The sequence below is a fragment of the Ailuropoda melanoleuca genome, chromosome 8 (assembly GCF_002007445.2).
Source record: "Ailuropoda melanoleuca isolate Jingjing chromosome 8, ASM200744v2, whole genome shotgun sequence".
Classification (NCBI taxonomy): domain Eukaryota; kingdom Metazoa; phylum Chordata; class Mammalia; order Carnivora; family Ursidae; genus Ailuropoda; species Ailuropoda melanoleuca.
Genome location: NC_048225.1, coordinates 53771361 through 53792738, shown reverse-complemented (window position 1 = coordinate 53792738; position 21378 = coordinate 53771361). Strand labels below are relative to the sequence as shown.

The 21378-nt window shown below is 46.0% G+C and overlaps 3 protein-coding genes across 3 annotated transcripts; all 3 read right to left on the bottom strand.

Annotated features, from left to right (window-relative positions):
• Nucleotides 1-2746: 2746 nt before the first annotated feature.
• Nucleotides 2747-3710, bottom strand: LOC100470667 (olfactory receptor 2AT4-like). The gene is given in 2 exon segments (XM_011219836.3): nucleotides 2747-3503; nucleotides 3505-3710. Coding segments are annotated over 2 exon segments (963 nt in total).
• A 3097-nt stretch (nucleotides 3711-6807) lies between these two features.
• Nucleotides 6808-7851, bottom strand: LOC100478554 (olfactory receptor 2AT4). The gene has a single exon (XM_002915331.1). It carries the CDS (start codon nucleotides 7849-7851, stop codon nucleotides 6808-6810), a length of 1044 nt encoding a protein of 347 aa, XP_002915377.1.
• Nucleotides 7852-17111: 9260 nt separating this feature from the next.
• LOC100478298 (olfactory receptor 2AT4-like) lies at nucleotides 17112-20637 on the bottom strand. The gene is given in 4 exon segments (XM_011219884.2): nucleotides 17112-17147; nucleotides 19601-20250; nucleotides 20253-20377; nucleotides 20379-20637. Coding segments are annotated over 4 exon segments (939 nt in total). The 5' UTR covers nucleotides 20507-20637.
• Between the last annotated feature and the right edge of the window lie 741 nt (nucleotides 20638-21378).

Sequence of the window (21378 nt, the reverse complement as noted above, 5' to 3'; positions counted from 1 at the left end):
GGGGAGAGCAGGTCTCAGGGGCACCCTGTCCACTTACAGGAAAAGTACAAGTGCAAAGATAATCACAGAACAGTTTTCATCCTCTAGGAACAGGACTTCACTGTTGGCCTGTGTGAAGTGCATTACCATCATCACAGAAATCGCCCTCCCCTGGGTAGCATTGTCTTGCACTGAGCCCCCGCCAGGGGCCAGAGCTGAGGCTAGGCCTTTGCGTTCAGGAGCCAGCAGCGGTGCAAAAGCACTCCAATTTTTCCATATCCCCACTGACACTTGCTATTTTCCGTGCGCGCACACGCGCAAGTGTGTTCACCATTCCTTTACTTTTCTCATGCTTACAACCAATTCATTTGTAACTCCTTTCAACTCTACCTTTAAATCTATCTCAAATCAAAGGACTTCCCATCACCTGTCACAATGGGTGTGTGTGTTTCTTAACAACACCCTTCCCAATTTGTGTGAAGTGGTTTCTCATTTTGGTTTTCGATTTGCATTTCCCTAATAACTAGTGATGTTGAGTGTCTTTCCATGTGCTTATTTGCTATGTGTATATCTTCTTAGAGAAATGTCTATTTAATTCCTTTGCCTACCTTTGAATTGTGTTGTTAGTTTTTTGTTGTTAAGTTGTAGGAGTTCTTTATATAGTCTGGCTATTAATCCCTTGTCAGGTATATACTTTGCAAATATTTTCTCCCGTTCTGGGGATTGGCTTTTCCCTTTCTTGATAGTGTCCTGTGACGCACAGAAATTAAAACTATTCTTTTAATTGGAAGATACACAGAGACTATGTCTCGTGGAGGTGAGGCTGCCAGCTGGAAACATTATTATTGTTATCGTTGTTGTCACTATTATTTCATGTCCGCTCCTGAAAAATGTTCAGGAACGGCCACAGGGCCACAGTGAGTGGAGCGGAACCAGCCTGGGATTCTGCAGCACCGTAATCCACTGTGATTCAGTCAATGTTCCTTCTAGAAGGGGAACTGAAGACAAAAAGATATCATGAGGCTCTGCCAGGCACACAGGAAACCACAGGCCTGAACTGAAACTGAATTGGTACCAGAAGAGAAGTTGCACAAGACAGAACTTCAGTAGGAATGTGGTGATACTTGTGGGGTGCTTTATTGGCTCGTAGTGGAGTAAAGAGCAAGGAAAAAGAAAGAAAGAAAGAAAGAAAGAAAGAAAGAAAGAAAGAAAGAAAGAAAGAAAGAAGAGAGAGAGAAAGAAAGAAGAAAGAAAGAAAGAAAGAAAGAAAAGAGAGAGAAAGAAAGAAGAAAGAAAGAAAGAAAGAAAGAAAAGAGAAAGAAAGAAAGAAAGAAAGAAAGAGAAAGAAAGAAAGAAAGAAAGAAAGAAAGAAAGAAAGAAAGAAAGAAAGAAAGAAGGAAAAAGAAAAATTCCCTTCCACATCCCCAGGTTAGATTCTAATAGCTCATGGAACTCAGAGGCAAGGCAACTTACTAAGTTGTCTTTTTCAGACCTTGAGGATTGTGGTCCCATAGAGGTCTAGACACTGATTTCAAGGACTAATGCAAGTGCTGCAGACTGTGTACGATTTAGGTAGTACATGAGTCCCAATTCCAGTTGCTCAGGCATAGTCAACAAGGAGGCTGAGAGCCTTGCTATCATTCTGCTTCAAGAAACCCTTTCAGACCATAGTGGGATTGGCAAGATGGCGGAACACAGAGTCTGGGAACAAACCGTACCCTTCCTTGGCTGAACTGCATCACCAGTAGAATTCCCAGCTACATTGGGTTTTATGCAACAGGAAAATGGTTAAAGTTAGTGCCACGAGTGGCAAAAACTCGAACCCTGGAAACTGGAATGAGAATATCTGTGACGAGGCAGGGATGAGGATATCGATCACCTGGGTCCCCCAGACACTTTCACTGTATGGCCTGTATGTCCCCAGCTGGACAAGCCGGACAGGTCTTCAAGAGACAATCTGGCATGGGGGAAGGGATAAGGAGACTGGCCTGGCTGCTAAGGCCAGAAACAGGAATATGTGGGACTGTATTTTGAGAAAGAGGGGAGGTCATGGACGCAACATACTAACCATAAGGGGAAACTTCTCTGCTTAGCTCCCCATTGTTGTGGAATGGCTGAGAAATAAAAGAACTGCAATGCTTCGATGCCCACACAGGTTTAGGAAGGAATACCCCTTGCCTAAGCAGAAGCTAGAGAAAGGACATGCTCAACTTTTATGACAGGTGTGTCTAGATAGAGGGAAATTTCCTATGTGACTGGTGTTAAAATATTTGTCATGGCAGTGAGTTCTCAGGCAACAAGGATTGAGAGGGTAGCAGTGTCAGACTTTTTCCTTGAAGGGGATTTCTGAATTGCTACCACAGCAGAAAAGGGCAAGGCTGATTCACACTAACTGTCAGCAATCCTGGGGACATCTAGAAATATGGGAAGAAGAGATACAAGGGGAAAGACTGAATTTCTTGCTAGTCAAATGCTTGAAGTCTCTGAGATTCAAAATTACTTGAACTAACAGAAATGTGATCACAATTATCTTCACAGTCTTGTGAGACTTGGGATTTACAACTTAAAAATTGAATAGAAAAATCCTTTATGCTTTATCTATGAATTTAGGAAAGAAAATCATTATTTTATTACAATGGAGGAGAAACACCTAGGACTGTATTTTGAAATTTATCGTTCTATCTGGCCATCTGAATTGTTCTATCTGGGAGATACTTCTCCCTCTATTTTATTGACATTTGTGAGGAGACCAAGTTACACCTACAAATCAGGGTTCCCCAACATTCTTTGGGTCCCGGAGACATGTCATTCTGGTGATGGCTGCTTTGACATCCTTGTTCCTCAGCGTGTAGATGAGAGGGTTGAGGACAGGGGAGAGGACAGCAGAGACCACATTGCCCATGACGTGGAAGTCGAGGGGCAGGTCGGCCCTGTAGGCCACATAGGCGACGGCAATGGATGAGTAGTAGGTACCAACCACCAGGAGGTGGGAGCTGCAGGTGGAGAAGCATTTCGAGTGTTCTTCTCGGGAGCTGATGTGAAGCACCGAGGCCAGGATGTGGGCATAGGAGAGAAGCACCAGGAGAAGGGGCAGGAAGGATACCACCATGGCAATGCAGAAGCCCATGAGGGTCTGGGGCCTGGTGTCAGAGCAGGAGGCCTGGACCACAGCCAAGTGGTCACAGAAGCAGTGACAGATGTGAGCAGTGCTGTCAAAAGCCAAGTGGGAAGTCTGCACCACTGCGGGGATGGGCAGGAGGAAGGCAGTGAGCCAGGCACAGGCTGCGAGGGGGGCAACATTGGTGTGCGGGGTCATGAGGACGGGGTAGCGCAGGGGGTGGCAGATAGCCACATAACGGTCACGGGCCATGACCACCAGGATGAAGGCTTCTGGGCAGGAGAAGCTGTGGAAGAGGTACATCTGCAGGAAGCAGGCGGGGAAGCTGAAGAATTGGTCCCCAAGCCAGAGGAGGGACAGCATCTTGGGGACAGTCATGGTGAAGAGGATGTCCAGAGCTGAGAGTGATCAGGAAGAAGTACATGGGCTTGTGGAGGCTGGACTCTGCCACCACAGCCACCAGGATCGGGGCGTTTCCCAGCAGCATGAGCGGGTAGAGAAGGAGAAAGACAAAGAAGATAGGAAAAAAGAGGGGTTTGGGCAGAGAGGGAATGCCCACCAGGTAGAAGATGGTTGAGGAGTGCCCTAATCCATTACAGGCTGTGGTCTCCATGGTGGGTTAATCTGGATGCCCAGGAAGTAGGTAGTGGAAACATCTGGGAACCAAGCACATCTGGAAATCAGAACAATCAGTGATTCTGGAATGATAATTATGTGATGGTCACTGTATAATTAAGGTAACCCTCTTTTCTTTTATAATCAAGTATGGAAAAAGTATCTACAATATGCAACCACGTGTTACATGCTGGGTATATAGTGAACAGGTGAACAAGACAGAGACGGTCTCTAACTTTATGGAGCTGATTCTAGTGATAGAAAGAGACACTAAGCAATGAACCACATCATTATTTAATTACAGCTGTGTTAAGTATTATGGAAGAATTCTGCTGCTCCTCTTTCCCGTGTCCCATATAATCCTTTCTGGGGATATCAGCTCTCTTAAACCATGCCCCGAAGCTCCTTCCTCTTTCGGCATTTGTTTTAAGTTTTTGAAAAGTGACATCTTTGGGGTGTTGCGGGATTGAGCCCCTTGTCGGCCCCACGCATAGGGAGAAGTCTGCTTGAAGATTCTCTCCCTATCTACCCCCCCCCCCGTCTCTCTCAAACAAATAAATAAATCTTAAAAAAAAAAAAAAAGAAAGAAAGAAAAGAAAGAAAGGGCAGGGGCTTTCCCAGGTGCCACAGGCAAGTTGCAGAGCCCCCACCAGAGCTCAGGCCTTTGTTTCTCAAAACAAGGCTCTTTCTTCTATGCCATGTTTCCTGGAGGATCCAGAAGTTCAAGTTTCCAGGGGAGAAACTTGCGGAGAAAATACTAGGACCAAAGTTTTCTATTTCCCTTTCTGTTTTTTTTCACTGATAACATCAGTCAAATCTATATTTCATATTTTTATCCGAGTCTCTATCTGGGGAGTGCTGAAAAGAGATGTCGTATCTGCAAATTCAAAAGTTCCTTTGAAATGTTCCAGAAGTCAGACGCAAGGACCGAGCAAAAGAGTAAAAGTTCTCTGTCTCAAATTGAGAGGCTTATCCCTTAATATCGGACCCCATCCTGAGATGTTGGGCCACAGGGATTTCCTCACCCCTGAAGGGGTGCAAACTGCACCGTCATGGGCATTTCTGCCCTCAGAGAGGCAGCTGGGGCTGAGAGTCCCGGGCGAGGCAGGATAGCACATCTCAGAGGCAGAAACACAGATGGTCAAGGCCATGGGGGTTCTAAGGGGCCACTGAGTCCAGCTGTGTTCTCTTCCCTCCTCTGTTCCACTGCTTTGCAGATGGAAATACAGACGCTACGACCTGGGTGGACAGGGGCACATGGCTTCTCACCACCAGCTCTGGACCATCCAATAGGCCCACCACGCCGACGCTGGCTCACCAGCAAAGCAGGGGCACCAGAAATAATTTCTGGAAGAATTTCGCATTTGATATTTCAAAGCATCATTCAACTGGCCCGTCCTAGGAAATATCCGAGTTTGGCTGGACTTTCTTACCCTCAATTTACAGGTTAGGGATCTTGTTTTATTCTGAATGACCTAGTACATGTGAACGATGCAGGCCCGTGCTTCGGGCCCAAAGGTTGCTGTTTCCCAGGGCACAGAACTTGCCCCCGTAACTGGTGAGGGTGCTCCCTGTCTGGATGGTCCTCCGGCCAGTTACACAGCTGGACAGAAGAACCAGTCACTGGAATGGACAACCGGACACCGTACTTCACGTCCATCACCCCCTCTCATCATCCAGGCCTGCCAGGGAGTGCTTATGCCCTTGAGCCAGCGAGAATGTGAGGGTCCGTGCAAGGCCACGGCTGGTGAGGGGGGAGAGCAGAGGCAGTTCTGGAGCCAGCCTGCTGCAGAGGCCAGAGCCCCACCTGGCCCAGAAGTGCTGGCTCCGGGACCAGCTCTGCCACGCACCTGCCCTCACATTGGGTCCCTGAGCCTTGGTTTTCTCAACTGGGCAGTGAGGGCTTTGGAGGAAAAGATCTCTGGGGCATTTCCAACTCAATGAGCTCTTTTCTGAGGGTCCCCTCTGTGGTTGACAGATCAGATGTCACAATGGTCCACGCCCAAAGGGAGAGGATGAGGACTATCCCTCCTAGTGAGCACCTGCTGTCAGGCAGGTTCTTCCCCTTCATCTTGTCACGTGGACCTTAGTGGTCAAGTGTGTGGACTTGTGAGTCAGAAAGAACCTGATTCCAATCCCAGCTCCTACTTCCAGTGGTGTGACTTTGGGCAGGTCACTTCCCCATCCTGGAGCTCATTTCCCTCATCTGTGAGCTCCTGGGTTGTTGTGATCCTGATGGAGAGAATGCTTAGACAATGCTTACACGAGAGCCTGGAACATGTAGGGCTCAGAGCTTGCTAGTGTGTCCACTGGTGACTGCAGTCGTCAGCCTTGCTTTCCTGGGGGAAAGGCTGGGCCAAGATGATTTGACTCCCACCCAGAGGTGCACCTTGTCCAGATCTGCCAGGATATGTGGTCCGAGATCCCACAGCCCGTGTTTGCACAGCCACCCGGGATCCTGGTGCCTACATCTTGTGTACCCAATCTGTCTTCCTCATGCCTGGTCCTAGTGTATAGATCTTGGCCTCTCTGCCCTGTCTCCCCACCCCAGCATTCTCTGCCTGTCTTGGGGCACTTTATCCCTAGCCCTACTCACCTGTTAAAACTGATCCACACTGGTGTCTCCTGTGGTGTCTCCATGCAAGTCCTTTTTGGTGCTGAGCCATGACCCATTAAACCCTCAGCCCTCTCCTTTCAGGCAGATCTCCTGGGGTACTTTTTTTCAACATGGTACTCCTATGGGAACTGTACCCACCATCCCTCAGAGATCAACTCCTTGGCATCTCTTAGAACATATATGGGGGAGGGTAGGATTTGTCCCTAGACTTTGCTGATAATGAGAAGAGCATCATTAACGGCCCTCAAGGGCTCAGCACTTTATGCCAGTGGTGTAGACTTTATTTTAATGAGCAGTCTGACTGAAACCCATGGATGGATCATCTTGTCTACCTGTCTTTGCCTGTTGGAACTGTCTGCTCAGTTGAATTCTTTTATCATTCTATATTCATTAATTTATTTATTCAACAGTATTTACTGAGCTCCTAATCTTTCCTGGGCACTGTTATTTGGTGTCCTGAGTGCAGAATTAGCTGCATCTAAAGCTCAAGGGCTCTTATCCAAGACTGGGTCTTGAGATACGTGATTTTAGTAATGGCTGCCTTGACATCTTTGTTTCTCAGAGTGTAAATGAGAGGGTTGAGGATTGGTGTGAGAATTGCATATGCTACATTGCCCATGACGTGGAAGTCAAGGGGCAGGTCGGCCCTGTAGGCCACATAGGCGATGGCAATGGATGAGTAGTAGGTACCAACCACCAGGAGGTGGGAGCTGCAGGTGGAGAAGGCTTTCGAGCGTCCTTCTCGGGAGCTGATGTGAAGCACCGAGGCCAGGATGTGGGCATAGGAGAGAAGCACCAGGAGAAGGGGCAGGAAGGATACCACCATGGCAATGCAGAAGCCCATGAGGGTCTGGGGCGTGGTGTCAGAGCAGGAGGCCTGGACCAGAGCCAGGTGATCACAGAAACAATGGTAGATGTGAGCAATGCTGTTATACGCCATCTGAGAGGTCTTGACCACTGCGGGGATGGGCAGGAGGAGAGCAATAAGCCAGGCACAGGCTGCCAGTGCAGCATTGGTCTGTGGGGTCATGTGGACGGGGTAGTGCAGGGGGCGGCAGATAGCCACATAGCAGTCATAGGCCATGACCACCAGGATGAAGGCTTCTGAACACGTAAAGCTTTGGAAGAGGTACATTTGCAATAAGCAGGCGGGGAAGCTGAGGAAGTGGTCTCCAAGCAGGAACAGGGACAGCATCTTGGGGACGGTGGTTGTGGTGAAGAGAATGTCCAGAGTAGAGAGGTTGATCAGGAAGAAGTACATGGGCTTGTGAAGGCTGGGCTCTGCCACCACAGCCACAAGGATCAGGGCATTTCCCATAAGGATGAGAAGATAGAACAGGAGGAAAATAAAGAACACAGGGAGGAAGAAGGTCTCTGGCAGGGAGGGGATTCCCACCAGGTAGAAGACTGGCGACCCATCCACTGATCCGTTACAAGTTGTGGCCTCCAGAGTGAGGCAGAGCTGGATTTCTGGGAGACAGGCACCTGGAACATCTGGACACTGGGGATATCTGAAAACCATAGAAACAAAGGATTCTGGAATGAGATTTTATAGTGTTCATCGCTAATATAAGAGCAATTATTTACAGCCAATTCTGGAAGATTGATTATTGATTTCTACCATGTGAACCCAAAACTGCTACCTTTCTTCTTTGGTCAAAATATGAATTTCTGGTTAACTAATAACCTACCAAATGGAAGTCATTACGCTGTGTTCACGTGATACAGTGGTGAAGTAAAGAAGGCAGGCAAATTTCCTACCTGAGAGTTTACATCTTACTGGGAAAGCCGGATCTTACCAGTTGGTTCTTGAATTACAATTGTGAAAAGTGCTTGGAAAGATTTCTTCTGGTCTTCATCTTGGGTCCCATGTTGTCTGGTTTGGGATGTCAGTTCTCTCAAATCAAGTCCTTAAGCTCGTGTGTCTAGTTTTGCACTCACTCAAAGATCTACCGTCTTGCTACCGTCTTGTAAGGGCTGCTTTCTCCAAGGCTCTCTGCGACCTGCTGCTGCTCACAGACTTACTAAACTTATTTCTCGCTCGTGTGCCTTGAGTAGCGGTTCTTGCACACACTTCTTTAGCTATATGTCTGGACCTCTGCTCCTGTGCGGGGTGTAATAGGTCATGGTAGTCCGACACTTGCACTGCAGCCACTAGGGAAACCTGGATAAAGGACACAAATCATGTTTTTTAATAAATTGGAGAAACATGGCTGCAATGAGGATGAGATGAATTGGAACTCCAGGAGGAGGGACTCTCCGAAGTGAACTGCCAATCACCAGCTCTTATCTTTTCTGGGAATATTTGATTTGGGGACCATTGTGTGGCTTGGACTTGGCCCAGGCCGAGGGACACAGATAAGGGAAGGCAAAAGCAGCAATGCTTTTTGGCAGTCAAAGAGGGTCTGCAAAACATATTGGAAATTTAAGGCACTCTAAATGTATAAGTTTTCCCCACGGGACAGCTTCTGAATTTGGGGGCTATGCAAAAGACTTCTAACAGAATAAAAAGACTTCTAAAAGACAGATCCCATGATGCTTAAGAGATTAGAGGGAAAGAGCCTGCCTCAAATATACAATGGTCTTACCCTCAAAACATTTTCAAAATTTCTGAAGCTGTAAAAAAAAATTCTGAAGCTCTGTATGTGTGTGTGTGTGTGTGTGTGTGTGTGTGCACACGCTGAAGGGGTAGGTGGCAAGGTTGCTAAAGACTTAAATTCAAAACTTCCAAAGGGTAGGGGTGCCTGGGTGGCACAGTGGTTAAGCGTCTGCCTTCGGCTCAGGGCGTGATCCCGGCGTTATGGGATCGAGCCCCCACATCAGGCTTCTCCGCTACGAGCCTGCTTCTTCCTCTCCCATTCCCCCTGCTTGTGTTCCCTCTCTCGCTGGCTGTCTCTATCTCTGTCAAATAAATAAATAAAATCTTTAAAAAATAAAATAAAATACCACAAAACTTGTTGTTACTATTAAAAAAAAAAAAAACTTCCAAAGGGTAGAAGCAAATCTTCTATAATCTTTCAGGCCGGAGGAGACAGAGATCAGTCATGCTATCAACCCACAGCCCGGGAAGCCATACCTTAAGAACAAGGGCAAGTCAAGTTTAGACTAAATCTTGTGAAAACTGAAACCGAGCCTAACTCAAGCCTTGATTAGCTAAATTTTATGGGGGGATTTGACTGGGCTGGGTATAAGGGGGCCTCCTGGGTTGCTGGAAATATGCTATATCTTTAGCTGATCTCTATCTATATATCTATATATATTTTTAAGTTTTTATTTATTTGAGAAAAGGAGGGGAAGAGAGAGAGAAAGAGAGAGAGAATACGAGCAGGGGTGAGGGGCAATGGAAGAAGCAGACTCCCTGCTGAGCAGGGAACCCAACGCAGGTTTTGATCCCAGGACCCTGAGATCATGACCTGAGCTGAAGGCAGCCACTTAACTGACGGAGCCACCCAGGTGCCCCTGTGGATCTGTATTTGTATGTATATTGGTATCTGTGTCTGTGTCTGTGTCTAGGATGTCTGCATCTGGAACTAGGGCTATATTTCTAGCTAGATCTATATCTGTATCTAATGTTGTAGGCTTTATTATGCCTGAGTTATACCTTCATCAAACAAGCAAGCAAGCAAGCAAACAAAACAACATCGAACTTTACATCAAAAAAATAAATAGGGGCGCCTGGGTGGCACAGCGGTTGAGCATCTGCCTTCGGCTCAGGGCGTGATCCCGGCGTTGTGGGATCGAGCCCCCCACATCGGGCTCCTCCACTGGGAGCCTGCTTCTTCCTCTCCCACTCTCCCTGCTTGTGTTCCCTCTCTCGCTGGCTGTCTCTATGTCTGTCGAATGAATAGATGAAATCTTTAAAAATAAATAAATAAATAATAAAATAAAAATAAAAATAAAATAAAATAAATCTTGCCTCTGTGTGTGTGGCTTTTTGTCCTACTACAATGAAAGGAATGGCAGAGGGGAAGTCACGTGGTGGTAGGAGTCAGAGTTAAAGGTATATTCTACCCAACGGCAGAAGCAGAGATTGGAAGGCTTTCCTGCAGGATATGATTTGTTCCCTCGCTCCCAGTCGCTGCTGCTACAGAGCCCGTGATCCTGATGGAGCACGGCACGTCCGGCCGCCAGCCTGTAGACTTCCCTAGCCCCCGCTGTGAAGGAATATAGTCAACTGGAAATTTAGGGCTCTTGGGGGCCACCGTTGTGGAGATGAACACAGTATTCTTGTGATGGTGCCGAAGGCACAGGCCTCTACCCCAAACAGTGCACACAAGGAGGTCAACGGCAAGGAGATAACTGTAGTTCGAACGACTGTTTCTCATACAGATAGCGCACACGAATGGCATGGCGGGGAGGGAGGGCTCAGAAATGGGCTGTGGTTTGCCCAAGGTCATAGTAAGTGCATGGCAGAACCAGAGCTAGACTCTCAGAGGGGCTGGATTCTCCCCTGGAGCCGGAGATCACTGAGCGGAAGCCCTGGCGGCCCTCCCTCCTGGGGCCCCAGGACAGACCACCCGGTAAGATGTGCTTGCTCAGCCCGCAGGCACGGAGGCACTTCCCTTCCCTAGACTTCTGTTTGGTCAGCATGCAGCAACAGATAAAGCTCGTGCTTAGGGCACCTGCTAGATAGCAGCCCTGAGAGATGTTTTTGCAAGAATTTAGTGTCTGATATTTTTAAAAAGCACTGACGTAGCATCGTGCTAATAATCAAACTTTCTGGACTTCCTTTTGTTTACTTTGTGGTTTAGATGAAGGTTTACATATTTGTTTCGAATATGTATTACAGGGATGTTTTCAGTACTGTTAGGGAACGCTTCCTTGATCGGAATTATCTAGGTGCCACCAGTTACAGTGCTGGTGGGGGACAGAGGACAGAAAAACCGATCACCGGAATGTTCAACCCGATGCCGCCCTTTACACACATCCTCTCCTCTCATCATCCAGGCCTGCCAGGGAGCGCTCGTGTCCTTGAACAGAGGAGAATCTGAGGGTCCGTGCAAGGCCACGGCTGGTGAGGGGGGAGAGCAGAGGCTGCCCTGGAGCCAGGCTGCTGCAGAGGCTGGAGCCCCGCCTGGCAGCCAAGGGCGCTGGCTCTGGGACCCGCTCTGCCACGCACCTGCCGTGACTTTGGGCCTCTGAGCCTCAGTGTTCCCGCCTGTAAAAGAGGGCTTTGGAAGAGATGGTCTCCTCCAGCTCAGCGAGCGTTTTTGAGCACGGCCTCTGTATGTGGCCCAGTGAGGGGTCCGAATGTCCACCTCGTGGCTCCAGCCTCTAAGGAGGGAGAGCGCGCTCTATCCTTACAGTCGCTGTGTCATTGTGCTTCACCACAACTCCCAAATCCAACGCCATCCTCCCTCAATACTTCACTCTCCTGTGCCCTTCCCACAGCCAAGAGCAGGCTATGTGTGCATGATAGAGTCTGGACTCATGAACTGGAACTAGAGCGACCCGGGTTTCCATTCTGGCTTCACCACCTTCCACTGTCCCTCTGAACTGCAATTCCCTCATCCGTGAATCACAGTGTTACAGATGGTTCACTAAATATTTCCATTTCTTTCATTGCCACCGACCTTGCCTCTCTGTGAGAAACTCTCTCGCAAAAGCCTCAGCCTCTTGCCTGTGACTGCCTATCCCTGTGCGTCCTGTCGGGGTGTCTGGCCCAGGGCCACACAGACCAGGGGTGCACACTGGGACCCTCACTATGGCCGTACACATCCCCAGCCTCTCTGCTCCTGTCTGCTCACCCCAGCCTTTGGCTGCCTCTGGAAAACTCCACCCCCGGCTCAGCTCACCTGCAAGCCTGATCCACCCAGGTGTCTTCTGGCCGTGGGGGAAAAGCCAGGAAGGAGCGGGCCACGGCCCATTAAACCCTAGAGTCAGGGCCTGCTGGGGCCCTCTCCCTCGAGTTGGTTCCCCTAAGGGACCCCACACCCGGCACCTGGGAACAACTTCCTACGGTTGAGCGGGAGACTTGGCCCTGGGCTTTGCAGGCAATGGAAATAGTGTCATTAACAACCCTCGTGGGTCCCAGAACTTTTATCACCAATGGAAGAGTTTGATTCTTGTTTTCCCATCTGGCCTTACAACAGCCAGGGAGGACAGGCAGAGCCAGGACTGTCCCCACTATTTGACGTTTGAGGAAAAGATCTAGTGAAGGGAAGTGGCTTGCCCAGGGTCACATGAGCGGCTGCTGGCAGAGCTCGGATTTGAGCCCAAGATTCCAGTTTCAGTTCAGTGGTTCAGCAGCACTCGACTAATGGCGGAGACCTCAGTTCTTCCCAGTGAGGTCACCTTGGACAAATCCCTTAGCCTCACTGGGCCTTTATTTCCTTCCCTGTGAAAAGGGTGTAAGAGCACTGCCCATCTCATAGTCTCCTGGGAAGGTTTAGATGCTGAGCTCGTGTCTAGCACACGGTAAACATTTAGCAAATCAGAGCTGTTATTTTGATAAACCAAAATAGGAAAACCCTGTTGCAGCCCTGGGACCACAGCTGTCCCATGAGGAACTCGCAAAGGTTCTGTGGGAAGAATGTGAGGCAGGGCTCTATATCCCAGTTCCAGGCAGGGTCCAAGCCGGATCACAGACCGTTCATATCTCAGCCTGTCAGATTCCTTCCTTTGGCTCCATAGCTCCCAATTTCTGACTCCACCACTCTTTCACTGATCTGTATAAAATTTGAACAATTTTTAAAATTTCACAAGTGATAATTAGATTCCATTGTAAAAAAGTTTAAACAATATGGAGATTTATGGAGTAAAATGTGAGTGCTTTCTTCATACCAGCCCTTCCTCATATTTCCCCTCCCTTCTCCTCCTCTCCCCAAAGGTAATGAAGTGTTTCTTCCAGACCTTTGCTAAGCAGACCTTTGTATGTGTCAGGGGTGGGGAGAGAGTGTTTTGTTTTTCCTTTAACATAAATAGAGTCGTTTTGTTCTTACGCATCACTTATATTCCAACTTACTAAGTCTTGGAACATTTCTGTCTGACATACTTCATTCTTTTAATCGAATATTTGGTATTTCATAGAATGGATATGACACAGATTATTTCATAATTTCCCTGCCAATGAACATCTAGGTTGTATGCAATTATTGCTATTATGAACAATATTATAATTAGTGTCCTTTTAACATGCATTTTGGGGATGGGTACCCAGATCTTTCTCTCAGATAGATCCTTAGAAGGAGAACTCCTGGGCCAAGCAGCAAGCACATTTTATTTTATTTTAAATCAATTAATTAACATACAGTGTATTATTAGTTTCAGAGATAGAGTTTAGTGATTCATCCATTGCAGCAAACACATTTTAAAATGGGGTAGGGTGTGCGTGCTCAGGGACCGTCCCAGCTTCAAACCCAGAGACATCGAGAACTTCGTGATGGGACTGAAGATGGTTTTGGAAATTTGTTTGAAGAACAAACCAGAACTTTTTGTGTTATGTCCTCCTCTCCAGATCTACTCCTTCTGATTAAAGAGAGGAATTTTGGTTTGGGATAAATTGTATCTGGATCGTTGCTTCAGTACCACAAAGGTAAAAGGTGAAGGTTTTTCTAGGGGAGAAGATCTAACCACTCGAAAGTTAAGGGCAAAGAATCCTGCAGAATCACTGGACTGTTTGGTGGATTCTTTTGTTCTGTTTTCTGTGCCTCAGACACGACAGAGCTCCTTAATAAACACCCAGAGCCATGACGGTGCTGTACGGTGACAGATGGCAGCGGCACAGGACAAGCACAGCATAATGTCTAGACTTCGCTGAATCACTATGTTGTAACGTTGGGTGTCAACTATACGTTGCTTAAAAAAAAAATTAAAAACCCATTTTGTTGATAAAAACAAAACCAGGAGCAGCTGAGTGTCTCAGTCGGTTAAGTGTCAGACTCTTGCTTTTGGTGGGTTTGCGATCTCAGGGTTCGTGAGATCGAGCCCCACATTGGGCTTTTGCACAATGGGGAGTCTGCTTGGGATTCTCTCTTTCCCTCTCCCTCTGCCCCTCCTTGCTCTCCTACTCTCTCTAAAATTAAATAAATACATCTTTAAAAAAAACAAAGAAAAACCCCCAAAAGCCCCCCAAACCAGCTTTTGGCAGCATGAGAAGGACTAAAGGCTTTCTGGGATGTGATGGATGAAACTAAGGAAAAGACTCGGTCATTGGCGGGAAGAGCTCACTTAGAGTGCAACAGTCGTTCGAACTTCAGTAGGTTGTAGAAAACAAACAAAAACCAAGACTTAGGTTCCTTTCAAATTTCTAATTTTATTTTGTTTTACTTATACAAGTGAGCCAAAATAGGAGAACCAAACTGGTGGCTGAGATTTCTTTGTAAAAAGCCAGCACTTGAAGACTTCCTAGTTAAACATTAGGGGATAAGGTATGATTTACTTCATTACCTCTGAGAATAAAAATGTTCTCAGGCTTCTAGGAAATGCCTGGCTGTTTGATAGCCATGGTAACAAACAGTCCTCAGAACTTGCTTTAAATCTGTTTAATTGTTCAGTGACAGCTTCGCGCTAATACACACGTTCCTGAAAGCCGGCCAGTCTCAAAGTCAGCCACCCAGCAACAGCCTCACCCCAGTAACCCCATTGTCACCACTAAAGGCAAACCATTCCCTCCATACCAGCACCCTGAAGGTCCCAACCCCTCCCCTCCACATAGCCCACAGCCCTGTGTCGCTCAGAACCATAACCCGGAACATTCCCAATGCTTAGGCTGCTGGTAAGTTCAGCCTTGTGATTTCAGGGGTGGTGTGGTGGTCTCTTCCTTTAAGATTTTGCATTTATGTCCTTGTAGTTCGGTCTTAATGTTCCCTTTTTCACTTTTGATTTTAGTAATTAGGGGTCTTGTCTTAGTCAATCTACCTAAATGTTCGTCAATCTTGTTGATGTATTCAAAGACCCAGTTTTGATTTTTGTCAATTTTTCCCATTCTCTTTTTCTTTATTTCCATTCTAATCTCTATTGTTATTTCGTGCCTACTGCTTGCTTTGAGCTGAGTTTGCTTTTCTTTCATAATTTCTTAACGTAAAAATTAGATTATTCAGAAATAAATTAATAAATAATCTAATAACATTAGATGATTAATTTGAGATTTTTCTTTTTTCATATAAGCATTTACAGTTGTACATTTCCCTCGAAGCACTTGTTTTAGCTGCCTCCCTTGATGCTGGGTATGTTGTGTTTTCGTTTTCATTCATCTCAAGATATTTTCTGATTTTCCTTGTGATTTCTTTTTTGACCCACTGGCTTTTTAGGGGTGTGCTGTTCAATTTCCACATATTTGTGGAAGCAGCATTCAGTGATAGGGTTTTTATTATTTTAAATATATGTAGAATAGAAGAACAGGCAGGTTATTTAAAACGTATCTAAAACAGGTTATTAAAAACACCAAAATATCTAGTTTAGAAATAATGATGGCTTCAAAGGTGACACTGGACAAGGTACCGTGGACGATTCTGGGAATATATTTGAAGAACACATAAGAGGAGGATAAAAGGAATTAAAGCGAACCACGCTCTTTGAAGTATAAACAGAAAGCACAAAATACGAATTTAGCATCACTACAAGCATTTTACTTAGAATCAAGAATATAAGAAATTAATGCAGAGGAAATGGTATGACCATAAATATTGTCCTTGGAATGAAATCATAATCTCACGATTACCTAAGTATTTTCACTACGTATAAGTGAGAAATGGAGCCAGCTTTAGAGCTCAACGTTGTAACTGAGTTTAGGTTTTAAACTAGCTTTTGACATTTTAGAATTCATTTTTTAGTGTTTTTTCCCTCCTTCATTTCCCAATAACATTGACATATAAAATACACCACATAGTAGGCTTATGGTATATGTACTTGATATATAAATGACCTTATGTCATTTAGCAGACAGGTTTTATTTTCTCGACAAGAAGCACAGATAGCCACCTGTGAGGACAGATAAATGATCAGATATTTTTAAAAATCAGATCATTGCTGCCTGTAAGACCAGTTGGCTTATGGAATTATCCTAAAGCTTGGTTAACAAAAGAAATCTCCACTGGGAAGCATCAGTAACACTGAGACATCAGTCCCACATACCCTGACTCAAGATAAGCCCTGCACCCTTAGGGAGAAGTGAGATGGAATTTAAGGAAGTATTTTCCTGATGTAGGTGTAACTTATCTGAGCTTGATGGAAGAGCGCTCTGCAGACCTTAATTCTGGCACGCCGGTCTTCCACCAATACCTCTGGTGTAGTTACTCCAGCCGATAGGGAGAGGAGTGCAGAGTCCCATCCCACCTGCCAGCATCCCGGCCTGCATTCATTCTGTCCTCCTGCCTATTCCCATGGACAAACTCTTCGTGCTCCTACCTAAAGCAGGTCACTCCAGCGATGCCCCCCTCCCTCTCCTACCACCACTCCCCCCCCTTTTTTTTTGCTCACCTCAAACAAAAACTTGATCTCTATCAACTGCTGATTAACATTTTCAAAATCAAGGTGCGGAACAGTCTTATAATATGCTACAATTTCTCTAAGAAAGAAATGATACAGCCGTATTTCTATGCTATATATATGTGTCTGTAAGTATATGGATTTGCTTATATTAAAAATGGGAAGAAAAACCAAAAAGTGAATAAAAAAACTTTTCGTAAAGGGCATGCAACAGGTGGAGGGAGCAGAGATGGAGGCAAGAATTCACTAACAATGCCTTGTTTCATAATTTTGACTTAAAATTGTTATCACTGTGACTTTAAAAGACCCTCATTGCTATTTGCTGAAATTCTCATTCTCTGCTAATGCCCTTGCTTAAAGTCCCATCACATGCTGCACCTTTATCACAATCTGCTAAGAAAGATTTTCTTTCCTTTAGCAAATGCCACAAGAATGTCACCACCTGAGCCATTCACTTTTCTGAGAGTGGTTTTCCTTCCTGCCTTTTTTGGAGGCACTGTAGTTCTGCCCCCCGCAGACCCTTTTTTGACCTGTGGGATTCCTGAAGAAGACTGAGTGGCAAAGTCTTCTGGGTTTGCTTGAGATCGAACTCCATTTCTCGACTGAGGGGGGTCCAAGCTAAAAATCGGCACCTCATGACAGGTAGTGACAGGGATGCCATCTTGCATTCTGGTCAGCTCTAGAATGAAACCTCTCCTCCTCTGATGGGAGCAGCTCGGGGCTTCTGTTCGAGCAGTCCACGTGCACCATGTTGTTGACTCCATGAGGACTTCCACACAAGCAGCAGCAGGTGCCATAGGTTAAAAATATTTATGGGAGACATTTTTGTCTTGGATTAAATACCATCTTGCATGCTCCCACCATCCCCATGTGCTTCCCTCCGACATGTCACCAACCACACTGCACTATTTTTGCCCGAGTCCATCTTCCTCATTAGATTGTAAGCAAATGGAGGGCTGCGCCTGTCTCTCTCTCTGTGTCTCTAGCTTCTACCACATGGCCTAGCACCTCCCAAAGGCTAATTAAATTCTTCTCAAATGAATGGACAAAGGAGAAAATTACATTCAGCAGCTCGATGCTTACTCTGAATGTGAAAACCACCACAAGCCATTCTACTCAGGGAAAGACTTGGACTGAACATTGAGAGCTACCATTGCAGCCTCTGCCTGATGGCATGATGCCTTCCAAGAGTTCATTATGAAATACAGTATTCATATGGAGCCAAAATGTATGAAGTCTATGTATACAGTTTAATTGTAAAGCGAACACCGTGTCATCGTCATTTAGGGGAGAAAGAATCTGACGACTCCTCATAAAGCCCTTGGTCCCCCTCTCTGATCCAAAACCCTCTCCCTCTCTTACAGGAATAACCCTGATTTTCATTTTTAGAATAAATATGCCTTCTCTTCTCTTCACAGTGCACGACATCTGTACGCATTGATGAAAATGTACTTTAGCTTTGCCTATCTTTAAGCTTTATATAACCGGATTCACACTATATACATCCTTTTGAGTCATGGTTCTTTCGCTCAACACTATTCTTTCATCTATTCATGTGCGATTACTCATGTCGTTGTGTGTATATGTAATTCCTTCACATTTTATTGGCATGCAGGGTTAGATCTTATGAACATTTTACAAGTTAGAGAAATGTAGCTGTGCCAGATAATGGAGTATGTGTATCTTCAACATTGTAGGTTAGTGATAAAGTGTTTTCTAAAGGGGTTGTGCCAATAAACACTCCCACCAGCAGTGTAGGAGCGCTCCACCAACCTGCGCGCTCGCCAACTTGGGTATTGGCAGACTTTGACATTTAGCCAGCCTGATGGGTTTCTAGCGGTAAGTATGCGTTGTTGCAACTTGCACCTCTCCTGTTACTACTAGGTTGAGCGTATTTTCTTAGATTTATTGCACATTTGCTTGTGAAGTATTTTGCTAATTTTTCTAATGGCTTGACTATTTAAAAAAAAATTGACCTGAAGTAATTCTCTCTACATTCTGGATGAATCCCGAGTCCTTTCGTTGGTTATATGCATTGCAAATAACTTTCTGTTCTGTAGGTTGGCATTCCACTCTCTTTCTGGTGTCTTTTGATGAACAGAAGTTCTACATTTTAAAGCAGTCAAATTTATCCTTTCTTCCCCTAGGCTTAGAGCCTTTAAAAAATCTTACTTAAGAAGTATCTTTCCATCCCAAGATGTGGACTATAGTCTCTTATATAGTTTTATAGTTTTGTCTTTCATATTTAGGTATTTAATGAGATTGCTTTTGTGTTTGCTTGAGCTTAGAGACAGATTTCATTGTTTGACATACGGATGCCTGATAGTACTAATACCGTTTTTTCTATGTCCGTCTTCACACTGATCTGCGATGTCATTTCCTTCATATATCAATTTTTCATATATTTAAGGGTCTGATTCTGGGCTCTCTTTTCCGTTCCACTGATCTACATGTCTATTCCTGTCTTAATAACTAACCTTTCTGTGTTCTCGTCTTTATTACTATTTTAGCCTTATATTAAAAAATCTAGTTGATACTTTTATGAGACTGACACACTACCCACTGAGCCAGGAAGGCACTAATTTTGACACTTTAAAGAGGATAATTTTTCTATTTTATCTGACTTTTTCTTTCCACAGAAGGGTGGATTTTATAACTTAGTCTATCATTAATGGAAATGGAAGTCTCAATGGTATATTTTGGGCCCTACTCTAACTCATTCTTCCCTTCAAGAAACTTTTTTGATGACATTCTCTCTTTTTAGCACACTGGTATCCTGGAAGCAGAATTAGCTACTATAAGGATCAAGGGTCCCCAGAATGCCCTGGGTCCAGGGGACATGCTATTCTGGTGATGGCTGCTTTGACATCCTTGTTCCTCAGCGTGTAGATGAGAGGGGTAAGGACAGCAGAGACCACATTGCCCATGACGTGGAAGTCGAGGGGCAGGTCGGCCCTGTAGGCCACATAGGCGATGGCAATGGATGAGTAGTAGGTACCAACCACCAGGAGGTGGGAGCTGCAGGTGGAGAAGGCTCTTGAGCGTCCTTCTCGGGAGCTGATGCGAAGCACCGAGGCCAGGATGTGGGCATAGGAGAGAAGCACCAGGAGAGGGGGCAGGAAGGATACCACCATGGCAATGCAGAAGCCCATGAAGGTCTGGGGCGTGGTGTCAGAGCAAGAGGCCTGGACCACAGCCAAGTGGTCACAGAAGCAGTGATAGATGTGAGCAGTGTTGTCAAAAGCCAAGTGGGAAGTCTGCACCACTGGGGGGATGGGCAGGAGGAAGGCAGTGAGCCAGGCACAGGCTGCGAGGGGGGCGGCATTAGTGTGTGGGGTCATGAGGGCAGGGTAGCACAGGGGGCGGCAGATAGCCACGTAGCAGTCACGGGCCATGACCACCAGGATGAAGGCTTCTGGGCAGGAGAAGCTGTGGAAGAGGTACATCTGCAGGAAGCAGGCGGGGAAGCTGAGGAATCGGTCCCCAAGCAGAGGAGGGACAGCATCTTGGGGACAGTGGTCGTGGTGAAGAGGATGTCCAGAGCTGAGAGATTGATCAGGAAGAAGTACATGGGTTTGTGAAGTCCAGGTTCTCTTACCACAGCCACCAAAATGAGCTGGTAGGATGAGGACATAGAACAAGAAGATGAAAAAGATGGGAAGGAAGAGGAACTGCTGTAGAGAGGGGATGCCCACCTGGTAGAAGATCGGTGGGAAGTCTTTTGATCCATTACAGGCTGTGACATCCATGGTGAGGCAGAGCTGCGTGCCTGGGTCACAGGCAGCCAACGCCTCTGGAAACCAGGAGTTTGGAATGAGAAATCTGTAGAGTTCACTGTACAGTTATTGCAACCCAGATGATTTATGACCACGTTTAGAGGACTGATGGTACCCTCAATATTGCTTCTTCCATCCCAACCCACGATTCACTCCTTCCATTCCATCAAGCATTTAGTAGGTACCTACCTACAATGTGAAAGGCTGTGAGAAGGTGAACAAAGCATCCTCCCTTCACAGGGCTTGCTTAAGTTCTAGCAGCAGGATGGTATATTTAAAAGACAATCACATAGTTAATTATCTGGTTACAACTGTGATAAATACATTGAAAGAGTTTCCGTCACTTTTCTACTCCATGTCCTACCCTCTCTTTTCGACAGCATAAATCCAATGAACTCTTAGATCTCTACGCTGTTGTATTTTCATTTGCTCTTGCTTAAAGTTCTCCTAAGTGATACCACTATCAGCACATCACTAGGAAAGGCTGTTTTTTCCTGCAAGTTTTCTGCAACATGCTCTCTGCTCAGTCTACTAATTACCCGGGAAATGGCTCCTCTCTCTTGTCCCGGGGTGCAGCAGCTCTGCCTGCCTCTCCTGAATTCTCTGGCTGCCCTCCCAGTGTTGGGAAGAGCAAGTGTCTTCTGTGGGACTCTCTTCCTGATGGAGTCCAAGTGGAGGACGGATCTCCCACCACTCAGGGCACGTCATGGATCTGTTACCTTCCTTCCTTCCAACTGCTGCCGCCCAGAGCATGCTGTTTGGTTCTATAATGCCCACTTTGCCATTGGCTACTCTAATACCAATTCAGAAGAAGCACGGGGACTGTCATGAGAGCCATTGCTGCT

What these genes read in the sequence shown, in the direction of transcription:
- LOC100478554 (XM_002915331.1), bottom strand. Translation starts at nt 7,851, where the DNA reads ATGGTTTTCAGATATCCCCAGTGTCCAGATGTTCCAGGTGCCTGTCTC.